Below are 14,823 nucleotides of genomic sequence, written 5' to 3'. Positions count from 1 at the left end.
TAAATTGAAGGTGAGCATTTTTTAAAAATGTATTTCTTTTACTTATATCATTTGGATAACTGGAATGAAGTATTTTACCACGACAGGAGCCATACCATAAAAATCCCATAAGAACAAATTTGTTTGCAGTTGTTAGTTATTCAGTTCAATGAATACATTACATTTTGCTTTCCACTAGTCACCACACTGGTGGTCTGAAAATTACCTTGGCTTAAGTTGACTTTTACTCTCTTTGATTTGAACTTTTAAAATTTCCTGAAATGGAACTACCAGAGGTTTATTTTTCATTCAGTCAATAAAACGAGTAACTTTTCACTGCTGACAAAACATGATGTCAGGTACAGATTGAACAAATGTTATACAAAATCACTTTGATCAGAAGTCCTCCAGGTTAAAACATATGAAACTGAGATGATTTTGTTTGAAATGATCAGTGTCAACAAAAAAAAAGTCAGCAAAGGAGAATAAAAGCAATTCTTTATTTTTATCCAAATATATCAGACTTTATAATTTAGTTAGTTTCAACAAAAACGTAGAGTTCACCATATATCATCCAAACCTGAACACTCTAAAAGTGAAAAGGAATGCTGTTAATAATTACACAGGTACAACAGGAAAAACTGGAACTCTCCCGGGTAAACTGGGACCGATGATCAACTTAGTAATAGGGGTTAAACTGCAATTATATGCAGAAATCACATCTTTCCTATACATATGTGGTAAAAATACAGGAAGAGCATTCACTAAGAAAAATGAATTTTGGCAAGTGTTTTTTTTTCCCCTCATTATACAGATCTCTTTAAATTTCACGCCCTCTGTTAACAGTTACCTCTTTTAAAATAATCAATTCTTATTCCACCCAGCCTTTTTTCATGTGACCATTTTCCTTTACTTCACTAATATTTTGACTGTCTGAAATCATCTGGTTTTGTCTGTCTCAGTGTGCCCTCCCCACTCTCCTACAGACATGCAGTGTTCAAATGGGCAGTGACCTCCCTGACGTAGTCACAGCCAGATCCCCAGGAGTTAGAAATGCCTAGGACATAAAAGAGATACAAAATTTTTGTTGAATGAATGAGTGAATACATTCAGAGAGTATTTTTGGCCCCATGTTCTGCTTGGTACCAAAGACAAGTTAAAATAACTCTCCAAATTAAATTATGGCTCTATTTAGTATTAAGTCATTGGATTAAATGATCTATGCAGTTTCTTCCACTGATAATAAATATACTATGCCCCCTGGACTCCCTCCTTTTTATGTTATTATTTCATGTCCTATACCCAGCAAATAAGCAAGTTTGGAGATCAAACGGCAGGGCAGCTAGTTATATTCACAGTGGATCTATGCTCTAGGTTGATCATTTTTTCCGGTAATAATTCCCTGGTATATGTTTGCACCTACAGAATTTGGTTGATACAGAGGTAGCCAGAAGATACGGTTGTAGTCAATGATAGAATTGTTGATGTAGTAATTTTCCAATAAGGAAATTATCATATGATTGCTAAAAATGGGAAATGATGAGTGCCCAATCCAGTCATTAAAGATTTACATATTAATGAGGAGAAAGAGATTAATTCTGGGCAGATGTAGATTGCAAAGTCCAAAATAGTATTATAGGAAAATCCATGATATTCTGATAAGGAGCACTTGTAAATTTTAATAAAAATCTCTGCATTCCAAATCTTTATTTTTGCAGGTGTTCTACTGAGCAATAGTTTTGATTCCCTAGTGAATCATAAATATAAAACCTTAGGGTTAAAAATATAGTACTGCTAAGTTTATTTTGGTAGGCCGGGGATCCAATACACCAATAAAATCAGTGTTTAACCAAACAAACTACCATCGCCACCAACAAAAGACACATGGGTAAAATATTTCCAGTCATCTAATTTTAAATTCTCTCAGGTATATACAAAACATTCCTCTTGAACTGCGTGATGACAGGTCTGGAATGGAATAGGTTCCCCAGGTGAGAAAAAAAAAGTCTGTCCTGTTACAACAAATGCCACAAACAAAAGAAAGGCATAAGAAAAAGAGACTCGATTAGACATATGTACTTTTAAGCATAAATATTTATCATCTGTTTCATTGTATTATTGTTTCTCCTCAAGGATAAATCAGTAGTTTTTAAAATGACAGAAGTTTCAGAAGAAAAGTGAAAATGTTACCAATTAACTCAGTTTGAAACAGGGACCATTAATTATGTAATTTCACACAGATTCTGATATATTCAATATAACTTGGCTCCTGACTATCACAATGATTCAGCATTTGTTCAGAATTCATATTTGTATTAGATCATACACAAAAGAGATTTTCAGATTTTAATTAGTCCAGGAGAGGACTGATTCTCAAATTAATCTGTTTCTTTTCCCCCAGTATCAGCAACTTTTAAAAATCATAAGGAATCTTCAGTGTCTTGATGTGCTCTAAAATTTACAAGTTAAATATATAATGGTTATATTTTCGCAGGGCCATAAATAGCACAGACTTATGTGATTCCCTCATATAAAGTACAATTGAAAATCTTCCAGGACCTTAAACAGCAGAAAACATTAAATTAGATTTTAAAATGACAAATAATTTAAGGCTAAAATATTTGGTATTAATAATTAATGCCAGTAGCCTTCCTAGCCTAATAAATTAAACATGCACAAGAACTACAACTTTGAACAAAACATCACAATTTTATCAGATATATATGTATGTGCATGTGTGTGTGTGTATATATGTATATACACACACACACAGTTACATATATATGCACACATATATATAGTTTTATCACCCTGAAAGGTCCACTCATGTTTGGCTTAATACATATGTTAGAAATGTCATGGAGAGTACCACCCCTTTAAATATATATATATATATATATATCTTTTTTCAGAATGTACAATATAAATATACCATATATAAATCATGCCATAAAACTAAATGCAAAATTTGCACATTATTGCATGCACGATGTGATAATACATGCCCGTTAATAAGAACTTCCTTATGATGTCCTCCGTTCACAACTTTTGCTTTCTGCACATTAGCAACAGTTGGAATAAGGGTTCTCAAATATGCATATATGACTCGGGGGAAAATGTACCTGTCAGATTCCTTAGAGAGGATTACCTCATCAGCCAAATATTGGACCATTAGTAAATCAAAACAGTAAATAATGCCTAAGGAGGTGTTTTGTTATGTGAATCGGTCAGAGTTCATTTTTCTTAATTTGGCTGGAAGATTCCCTTCCATCCTGGCTGCTCCCCCAGCCATCTTTTGAAGCTTTGGTGGCAAATCAGCCACTGACTGGCTCATGGGATCAGACAGCATCTTGGTGGTTTTAGAGACCAGTTTTTCTTCTGAGTTGCCAGGAACTGAGCTTATTCGTTGAAGTTTCATGGGCAAATCTCCCAAGCTGTAGGCCTTTTCTGAAGTTGTAGAACTCATCCTCAAGAGTTTTTTGGGAAAGTCTTCTCTTCCAGTAATTTTCTGCAGCTTAGACGGAAATTTTGTACTAATGTCATCTAATCCATCTAAGCATTCCACAGAATTATGTCTTTCTTTGCTGTTAGTTATGGCTGGTGCTATTAAAGGGGATGACATAAGAAGCATTTCCTCTTGTTCTTTTACACTGTAAGGTGGGGTGGGGACTTCAAATGTTGCATGGAACTGGGAGTAATCAACTTTAAAGAATCCTTCTTCTAAGGAAATTACAGGGAAAAAACGATGACCCCAAAGAACTTCATCTTCAGTGTATGATGTTCGAGCTTGACAAGTCATCCCTACAACAAAAAGAAAGTCCTCGATAAGTTATGCATAGCAGAAGCACAAGCAAGCCAGTTTGATCTAAAGAATGAATTTTGCTTTCTTATAAGGTTTGGAGTCTTGATCTGAGTAGACTGAGCAATAAAATACGTTAAAAGTTTTAATATAAGATGATAAGGATACATACTTTCTTCCAACAAACACAAGGCACCGTTACTTTCATGTTTAGAGGGTAATACATCAAAGCATAACTGATTGGTTATTATCCATAAACCAAAATAAAAGGGCACTGAATAATTTTTGACATATGTGTCTCTATAAGGAGTTAAGTGCAGAAATCACATAATACTGGGGTTGCCAAAAAAAAATGTATACAAGTGGACACTTTGGTCAACGTTGCTTAAGCAGTAGTTCGCCATAATTAGAAGTATTCAGAGGCTGATGGTAACCATTTTGAGCACCTCTTGTAATTGCAGAAGTCAAACATGACTTGTATTCATCTTTTTTTTATTGGTATATATTGAGTATTACAATTTTAATAGTTTTTTTCATTTCTTAAAATGCATATACATTTTTTGGCACCCTCTGTAATTTTCCATCATTCAAGAAGTAATATAATATATGAAACAAACCTGGCTTTGAATCCGAACATTACCACTATGTAAACTTAAGAAAGATACTTAACCGTGCATCACTTTCCTATTCTGTTGAGTAGAGCATGGAAAATAACACCTGTCCCACAGGACTGCTATGAGCATGAAATAAAATAACGTGCAGAAATGTAAAATGTGTTGTATAATGTCTACAAATAGTTTTTTTCTTAATAAATGACAGTAAAGATAACTATCCGAAGTATTTGCTAAATGAATAAAAGTTGGAAATATTTCTATGTTGGATAATGGGAACTCATTGTGGTGGGCTCATTCTTCTAGATATTTAAGGCCAGAGTAAACTTTTGCTCAAATTTTAGAAATCCATTTGCTAAAATCAATAAGCTGGGTCATGTGATATTTCAAGTTCTATTCCTTCTATAAGAATCTCTGACATTGGGTGCTGGATATAAAATGTCAAATTTTGCTATTTATTTATTATGTGGCTTGCTTATTTATATCATGCTAGTCTGATTTACTAAATTGTAGTCTCTTCATAAATCATATATTTAGACTGAGTTGCTTTTAAATCAGTCAACCTCTGAATATTCATTGTGTGAAGACTGGAAGTCCATGAATAAATTAAAACCAAATATCAAATTCAGTCTTGTATCAGTCAAAAGATACAATTTCTGTAAGTTGCAAAATCCACTGCTTTCCTTAACCTTTACTATCACACTTCTATTAGAGGCTATTACAATGTAAAATGATGAATTTTAAAAATGCCCCTCTTCAATAATTAAGTATAATTCAAAGAAGCAATGACAGTCTTTCTTCTAACATTTCCATTCTACCTCTGTCAATGTATACATAATTTCTACTGTGTTTAAGCCTGGGATAATTTGGATAAAGGGATATCCTGTCTTTTCCCCCCAACTAGTAATTCCACACACGATACTTAGAATTAGGATAAAATGCATAATTAAAAAGTTCACTGTAGCATTATTCATGGTGGCCAAGACATGGAAACAACCTAAGTGTCCTTCAATAGATGATTAGATAAGGAAAATGCGGTATATGTATCACAATGGAGTATTACTCAGCCATAAGAAAACATGAAATACTGTAATTTGCAACAACATGGTTGGATCTTGGGATTATCATGCTCAGTGAAATAATTTATACAGAAAAAGTCGAGAACCATATGAATTTACTCATGTGTGGAATATAAAACTGAAAACAACAAATGAATTAAGACAAACAAACATGCAAAAATTCATTGACACAGACAACAGTTTAGTGGTTACCAAAGAGTAATGGGGAGAGGGGTGTGGTAGAAGATGGTAAAGAGGGTCAAATATATGGTGATGGAAGGAGAACTAACTCGGGGTGGTGAATACACAGTGTGATATATACATGACATATACAATTTTACTAATGTCACCCCAATAAATTTAATTTTAAAAAATGTCACCCCAATAAATTTAATTTAAAAAAATATCACCCCAATAAATTTAATTTTAAAAAAGGGAAAAAAAAAGAAGGAAATCATCCAGCTAATAACAAATTTTGTTGATCCAAATCCAAGATTTCCCTAAAAGACTCAAGGAAATAAACAAGTTATATTCATGAAAAAAAAAACAAAAACAAACAAACAAACAAAAAAAAACAACAACACCCATATTAAAAATAAATACTTCACTGAATCATTCCAAAATCTTGCCTTTTATTCTTTTACCAGCTACATGTTACCAGGGAATCAGTTGTTACCACTTACATAGTGACATTTTTCAGAAAGTTTTTAAAGAATCTTATGTAGAAAATAAATGCCTATAGTATCTCAGGTACTGTGTTAAGTGCTCTCTCTATATTATTTCTAATCTTCAGTATCATCTTGATAAGAAAATATTATTCTGTCTGCTTTAAAAATACAGAATATAGTGCTCAGAGAGATTAAATTTTTTGAACTTTTTTGGGTACAGACCGAGGAAGCTGTAGAAAAAATATATGTCAGTATTATTAAAATTTCTGGGGTTATTGCTATTTTTATTTTGCCATGATGTCTCTCTTTTTTTTTTTTTTTTTTTTTTCAGATAGGAACCTGATAAATTGATAAACAATTTATCTATTTAGCTGTCATGACAGAAATCTGGTAGTGACTGCATATCAGTCTTCCTAATCAATACTATATCAGGAATAGCCCTAGAAGCATTTATGTATAAAGTTAACAAAATTAGTTTTAAAAGTACTTTTAAGTTTTAAAGACATGCATCCTGTATTTACGAACAATTTCACAGACATGCATTCTATACTTATAATTTTCTAGCTTCTGACTAAATATTTCATGAGAAAAAGTTACAGATCAACACTTATTCAGAAATATATATATATATACACGCACATATATATGTGTGTGTGTGTGTGTGTATATATATATATATATATATTTCCTGATATCTAGTTGTTTTTATTTTGAGACTTGTAAAGATCCAGCAAAGTACCTAGAATAAAGAACAGATATGTAGGTTTCTATCCATTAAGATACGACATAATACAACAAATAAGTACCCTTTATTTGTTAGTTAAAGAAGTATCCTTTAATTTCTCTCCAAAAGCAATCACTCTCATGAATTCTTTATGTATATTTCCAGTGCAGGATATTAACTTAAATTTAAGAAAAAAGATCATAACTATATACTTATTGTTAAGTAATGATACTTCCTTTACAACCCCATTTTAATTTAAAAAAAAAACTCACTGCATTGAAAATTGAAGGTGGGTAAAATTATCGGCAGTGAGACACACAGTCACTGTAACTCAGTGTTTACCTTTGTAACAGGTTTGTAAGTTTGTTCTTTGATCACTATAAATGTAAATATATATTAACAATTGAGTAAATTCAGATTATGAACTTTGTTCAATTGTTTCTAACAACAATAAACACTGAAACAAAATTTGATTACTATTGCCATCATAACCCATTTTATTTCAGTTGCTTTATATTTACATTAGGAGAGAAATATGAAATTAAAAATCATAATTCTGTCCCTATTATTTAACATACCACATCGCTAATCTACAATGCCTAACCTGATTTGTTTCCTATGTGATTGTCAGAAACGATAGAAAAGAACTAGAGAAACTTAGATGGAGGGAAAAATTGGGGGAAATAAAATCTTATAAAAATTTCACTTTGGGGAAATAAGTCATTGATTGTTATGGGTCTTAAGGTACAATGACACCTACAACGGAAACAAGTTTTTTCAAATATTTGCTCACATAAAAATACCTGTAGGCATTGTTATAACACTAAAGTGTCAGTGGATAATTGTGACTAAAAAGTAAGGTGGAGATTGCATTCTACTATGTAAAATTACCTTTACTTCCTTCCATAACAAACTAATACTGGTGAGGCAACATCCATCTTTATGTAATTGAAAAGTATATGAATTTGGCTGCTTAATTCCACTACCGAATAGCTTGTGAATATTACCAGAAGCTTTCTGAGCCTCGGTTTTCTCTTTTACAAAACAGACATAGCAATAAACTCTCTTACAAAGCTGTTGAAAATCTGAAGTGAACAGAACAGTGTTCGGTATTTAAGCAACGCCCAAGAATATCTGCTGTTCTGATCATTTTGTAGTGGTCACTTGCATTTCTTGTTCTTCCTGTAAATTAGCTATTCTACATTAATATGGGAAATTTTGACATATTAGTCATTTGTCCCATATTAGAAATAGAGAAAATTAAATGTAAAAATCACTAGCAATTCTCTTTTGGGAAATGGTCAATTAAACATTCAAAACATTTTAAAATATAGGAAAAGAAACATTCCTCATATTCTCAACATTTAGAATTTCTCAACATTGTCCACCTAAGTATCTCTAACAGCTGGAGAGACTGTGTGAAAACTTGGGTGTATTAAAAAGGCCTGCAGCAAGGTGAGTGACTAAATCCATTACAATACTTTGGTAATTATATCAGGAACATTTGCTTCCACCTTAACCTTTGTTCTTCTGCTGTTCCTTTTACACTTTCATTAGTGTAGGGACACAAGTATCAGACATTTCCACTTCAACAACATCACATTTTTCAAATATGGTTTTACCTTAGAATACTAATGTGCAATCAACATATAGATGATGGTAGAAAGCATTAGAAGTTGGATAATAGGAAAATGTCTATGATGATAAATGTGCAGTTAGGCAATGTGTTAACATAAGATGTAACTGAGAGACTACTTCTTTTTACAAAAGTTATCCCAAAATGGTGTTGGAATAAAACTAAAACACAGATTTCGATTGAGAAGATTTAAAGTAAATATAATTATGTTTTCTAACAGTGTGTATGTATCATAGTATTCTTCCTTCTAGAATACATTATATTATGGTATTTCTTACTCTAATCCAAATTATTTTAAATAATCCATTCTTAGATTCATAATTGCAAATGCCATTTGAGTCACAATTAATTCAGGTGAAAGCATTTTGAGTAGGGTACTATATGATTGTACCTCTTAACTGGCAATGCAACTGTTTTCATGTTTTAACCAGACTCCAGACTTGAACAAATGTGATGAAAATCAACACGAGCTCATCTCTGTGGAAACTGGCAAAGCAACAGATGTTGCTACTGGAAATAGCTGGGGCTTTTGAATCCTTAGGTGAAAAACATTTTGTGGGGAAATAAAAGAAAAAAGATTTATTCTGTGAATTGATTAATGAATAAAACAGCTATATATTATTGTTTAATCTAATTTATTCCAGCATCAGCATTTCAATCTAAGATAATAGAAGCAATGTAGTCTACCCTCTTTATTTTTGACTTTTTTCCTTTCTTTCCTGTAAAGGTAATTCTGCCTTTACACCGTGCTATTAAGTTCATCTCTTTAACTGAATTTGATGTTCATTAAAATAAGAAGTCTGAAAGCTTTTAAGTGAAAATGGCCAAGTGAATTGTTATTTACAAGTCCTTAATTAAACTCTAAGTCAGTTATTCTCTATTTTTCCTCCTGGTCCGAGATGATACCTGTGTTGTCTACATGATGTGGGTAGGATATGGATAAACCTATATAACCACAGGCCAAGGGGAATGTGTGAATGCTGTGGCACAGAAACTATCAATTGATGAATACCTTCTGCACAGAGGCTTTATCTTAACCTTAATATAAAACTTGCTGAGAGAGATGTAGAGATCGAGGGTAGGGGGAGACAGGTAGGACGGGCAGGGGGAGTGAGAGAGAAAGAGAGGGAATTCTATAATGGTGGTTATGTTCATTATGTGTGCACCAAATAAAAAGGGGGGAAAAAGCAAATTTCCTTCAATGAAGCCATATAATAATACCTAGATAATATCTCTATAAGGCTCACTATGTGCCAAGTGTCTTTCTAAGCACTTTTCAACATGGTATCTCAAATTCTCACAACTCTTCTGTAAATTAAGTTCCTCTCTACTATTTTCACATGGATACTGTGATTAAATAAAAGTAGGTAATATATATAAATTGCATGCACAAAAATATTGGTCATTTTCTTTCATAAGTGTCCCTAAATACAGGCTATATGACTACTCTACAAATTTAATTTATACACCCACACACACGACTGCAAAAATATTGTTTTTCTTCTTTATCCTCTTTGTATTTTCCTTCAAATTGGCAGTGGTTTTTATAACTGAATTGACTAATAGTTCAGCATGCATAGCATGTGGCATATCATAAAGTAATTTCCTAGACTGAGCTATGTATTGGTCTGAGGATTATTGAATAAGGTCTGTGAGTGTTTCTTCCTTAAAGTACTTCCAAAATTTCACGCATCCCCAAAGATATAATAATTATAAAGCTTACTTGGCATTCTCTGAATGGTCTCTATTGTGTTGCACTGAGCTAAACCAAGTTTTAAACAATAAACTTTCTGAGGAAGCATAGGATTCTTGTTTTTTAAATCTTATTTATAAAACATAAAAACACTGTATACAACTGTTCAGTAGTCATATTTAGGTTACGGCGTCAGGCTTCTCTGGGATATAGGTTGCAAAGCTATTAAGACTATATAAATTGCTTCCAGAAACTGCAGTTATCATATAGATAGAATCCCTTTAAAGCTCAACATATTCTGCTCAGACAGACTTTGAGAGAGAAGTAGAAGTCAACCCAGTATTATCGTCTACTATTTAAAGCACTTGGTTTTACAATATGTGCTCAATGTCAGTTTGCCATTATTGCTTAAGCTAGGTCAAAGAATTCTAAAACATTAAAAAAATAAAAAAGAAGAAAAACTCAATTATATTTTATAGAAAATAAAGTGGCAATAAAGAATAAGCAACAAAGATTTCAAATGGAATGTTTTAAGTTTCTATGTTCCCAAAAGATCCCAGAAGAACAAACAAAACAGAACAAAACAAAACAAAACAAAACAAAACAAATAAAAGAGGAAAACAGATTTTCAACCTTGACCACGAGAACAAGATGTTAGACTCCCCAAAAGTACATAAGTACAGATGCTAAGGGTCAATGGCAGATAGAAAATATGACAGAGGATTCATGATCGCATTGGAACATTATATTTAAGAGACTCAAGGGTAACATTGAGAAAAAGAGCATGGGCTTTGACTATAAACTTGAGAGTGTTGCTGTTTTAACCATACACTATTATTAAGACCTTGGGCATATTATTTATATGATAATGAACCTTGACTGCCGTAAAATATGGATAGTAGTAAGGGATAACAATATGTAGTTTACACAGTTAACAGTTCAAAATTATGTTATCTATTTAATGGGACTATCATATTGCCTACTGAATAATAATGGTTTAATAACTGATAGCTATGATCAGTTTTTTTATTGGGGTTCCAATTAGTTAAAAGGTCATCTTAGATATATTTCCATTCCTTATTGATCATCTCATTTCTCACAATCAACTCAAGGCAAATGAATAATTTTTAGCTTGTTAAGTTCTATTAATTTGATATAGACCATGTTATCTATACTTATCTGGAGTATAAGGAAATGCCTATTGTTACACACTGTCATGCAGGGTGGTGTCATGCAGGGTGGCATGCGGGGTCTCTGGTCCCGCTCCCCACACAAGAAGGCAGGATATGGTAAGGCCAAAAAGGCACATCCACAGAGCCAAGATAGGGGAGTCATACCACTAAATCTCGCTGGTGGCTGGGATGGAGACATAAGGAGCAGGAGCCACACGATCTGCAACCTGCCGTCCGCTTTCCTGCCAACCAACCTCACTTGCTAGCTGCAATCTGCCTCTCTGCAATCCGTAACCCACACTCCACCACACCATGCCACGCCAGGACGCCACACCACCATGCCACTATACTACTTTGCTAGCTTAGCCACGGCAGTTATACCAGGGACTAATGGCTAACCAGTAACAGCTGATGGCCAACTAGTCACAGCTGATGACCGTCTACTACCTGAGCCAGCACCTTTCTATGTGAGGCTGAGAACCTGGAAACTACTCTCTGGGGTTCTGTCCCCACACACACATTATGGACAGAATCAAGTCCAGCCTTGTCAACCTGAATTTGCCCTGCACAGATGTGACTGACTTTACTGTAGCAACTGTTTCCCCCAAAATACAATTAAGTTCAGCTGTGTTGACAAGGCCCTCACTACCTTCAGCTTTCCACCCTCACTTCATATAGAAGCATGGCAGAATTTGCCCAGTACATCATCAACTTAAGCTAACAATAAAAATATGCCATTCTTCATACATCATTTTCTTTGTTCTTCATGGTACCCATTAAAACATTTTTCCTTGCACTGACAATTATAGAATCAACACAATTAGCTATCTAAATCCATTCATGTTATTGTTTTCTCCTGTTAAGATACTATTTTTGCTTCCAGACTGATGAGTATAATGTAACCCAATAACTGCTGGGGGCTACTCTGTACTATAAGACTGACATCAGAAAACACATTTTTCAATAGGAAAATGTAATACATTTCTAGCTTAAGAGGAAACAAAACATGTTTCAAATAATGCTGAAATTTAATTATTTTGGAGGACAAAATAATTATTCCTACTAAGCAATAATTATTTCCAGAGAAGAAATCTTTTGAAATACTGTCTGAAACAATAACACACGTCAAATTAAAAAAAGAAAAAAATGTTAATACAAATTCCAATACTTAAATGCTTAGGTTAATCCCTGATTTTTAAAGATATTCCTAAAACTTTGCTTTAACATATCATTCATAACCACTTTGTATGGTCTTATGGACTGACGGTTTGTGTCCCCATAAAATTCACAGGTTCAAATCTTAATCCCTAATGTGATGACATTAGAAGGTGGGACCCAGTAACTTCTGAACTATGTGATGTTTAAACAAAATAAAAAAATAAATTTAAACACGAAATAAAACATAAATCCCCAAATTATTAGCATGCCTGCCTAGTCCCTTCAGAATCTACTCCTAAATTATCATTACAGTTTTATCTCTGTCGTGGGGGGCATCTGTGGGGACAGAGCCCCAGAAAGCAGTTTCCAGGCTCTCAGCCTCACATAGAAAGGTGTTGGCTCAGGTAGTAAATGGCCATCAACTGTGACTGGATGGCCATCAGCTGTGGCTAGTTGGCCGTCAGCTGTAACCAGTGAGCCACTGGCCACTAATATAACTGCTGTGGCTACGCTAGCAGAAAATGGGGGGCTAGCAAGAAGATGGTGGCTGAGCTAACAAGAGCGGATTGCAGAGAGGCGGATGCCGCCAGAGAGAATATAGTGATATGACTCCCATACTTATGGCTCCGTGGGTGTTCCTTTTTGGCCTCACCATATCCTGCATTCTCTTGTGGGGAGCGGGAGCGGAGACCCCGCTGGACGCCCTGCACGACACATGGCGTAGTCGGCAGGATATGGTGCTGGCCAAGGCTCTCCGAAGAGTGGTGGAGCAGTTTGTGTGTATGAACACTCAGTCTCTGGAAGACCAGGAGGAGCAGCTGCCGGAGAGCTGGACCCCCGTGGAAGGGTGGGAGGACGTGGACGGTTCCCCAACCAGCATAGGCCGGAGAAAGCAAAGGTCGTTGCGGCCCTGTGGGCTGGGAAGTGCTTGCTGAGGCAGCCTGGATGCAGGACTTGTAGTCCCAGGAGGAAAGGCTTGCTGAGTCCTCCGTGGGAGATGCGGGTGAGGTCAAGGTCATCCCTCACCCCCAGGACAGCCCTGGCGAATGAGTATGGACTATGGGGAATTGCCTTCCATCCCTAATTTAATGGACTGCTTGACTGTTTGCTTGGGAACATACCACCATGTAGTGGAATTGGCAGATGTTTGCTTTTGTGTCTTGACTGGCCGCCATGGAGAATATGTAAGCACCTTGACTGTGAGCCGCTGTTGTTCCAGCATGGTGTTGTTCCTGAGAGGCCTAGAGAGAGTGGCAGTGCCCTGAGAGCCCTGGCTGAGTCCAGGAAGTCTGGCTGTGCCCAGAGAGAGTGGCAGTGCCCTGAGAAGCCCTGGCTGAGTCCAGGAAGTCTGGCTGTGTCCAGAGAGAGTGGCAGTGCCCTGAGAAACCCTGGCTGTGTCCGGGGAGACTGATGGTACCCTAAGAAGCCCAGGAAGTCTGGCTGTGCCCAGAAGTACTGGTGGTGCCCCGAGAAACCCTGGCTGTGCCTGGAGAGATTGGTGGTACCCTAAGAAGCCCAGGAAGTCTGGCTGTGCCCAGAAGTACTGGTGGTGCCCTGAGAAACCCTGGTTGTGTCCGGGGAGACTGGTGGTACCCTAAGAAACCCAGGAAGTCTGGCTGTGCCCAGAAGTACTGGTGGTGCCCTGAGAAACCCTGGTTGTGTCCGGGAAGACTGGTGGGACCCTAAGAAGGCCAGGAAGTCTGGCTATGCCCAGAAGAACTGGTGGTGCCCCAAGAAACTCTGGTTGTGTCCAGAGAGCCTGGCTGTGTCCAGGATATTGCATTCACCTCCAGGCTCCTCGCGGGAGACGCTTGTCGCATAGATTGTGAGGCCAGAGCCTGTAGGGGTGGAGTGTGGGGACAGAGCCCCAGAAAGCAGTTTCCAGGCTCTCGGCCTCACATAGAAAGGTGTTGGCTCAGGTAGTAAATGGCCATCAACTGTGATTGGATGGCCATCAGCTGTGGCTAGTTGGCTGTCAGCTGTAACCAGTGAGCCATTGGCCACTAATATAAATGTTGTGGCCACACTAGCAGAAAATGGGGGGTTAGCAAGAAGATGGAGACTGAGCTAACAAGAGCGGATTGCAGAGAGGCGGATGCCGCCAGAGAGAATATAGTGATATGACTCCCATACTTATGGCTCCGTGGGTGTTCCTTTTTGGCCTCACCATATCCTGCATTCTCGTGTGGGGAGCGGGAGCGGAGACCCCGCTGGACGCCCTGCACGACAGCATCCGACCAGGTCTCTGCTCCCGCTCCCTACATAAGAACTCAGGATATGGTTAGGCCAAAAAGGAACACTCATGGAGCCATAGATAGGGGAGTC

At 36.3% G+C, this 14,823-nt stretch overlaps 1 protein-coding gene across 3 annotated transcripts in view; it reads right to left on the bottom strand.

Annotated features, from left to right (window-relative positions):
- Window positions 1–460: 460 nt before the first annotated feature.
- KCNJ3 (potassium inwardly rectifying channel subfamily J member 3) overlaps window positions 461–14,823 on the bottom strand; it is a 156,539-nt gene continuing 142,176 nt past the window's right edge. For 2 of the 3 annotated variants that reach the window (XM_074336526.1, XM_074336521.1), the window contains one exon: window positions 461–3,780. In XM_074336526.1, coding sequence (XP_074192627.1) covers window positions 3,194–3,780 — 587 coding nt within the window. In that variant the 3' untranslated portion in view covers window positions 461–3,193. The remainder of the gene's footprint in view (window positions 3,781–14,823) is intronic. The other variant, XM_074336534.1, reaches the window with a different exon arrangement.

This window comes from Rhinolophus sinicus, linkage group LG01, assembly GCF_036562045.2.
Source record: "Rhinolophus sinicus isolate RSC01 linkage group LG01, ASM3656204v1, whole genome shotgun sequence".
In the NCBI taxonomy this organism is placed as follows: domain Eukaryota; kingdom Metazoa; phylum Chordata; class Mammalia; order Chiroptera; family Rhinolophidae; genus Rhinolophus; species Rhinolophus sinicus.
The sequence above is the reverse complement of the archived record's forward strand: the minus strand, read 5'-3'. Positions and strand labels throughout refer to the sequence as shown.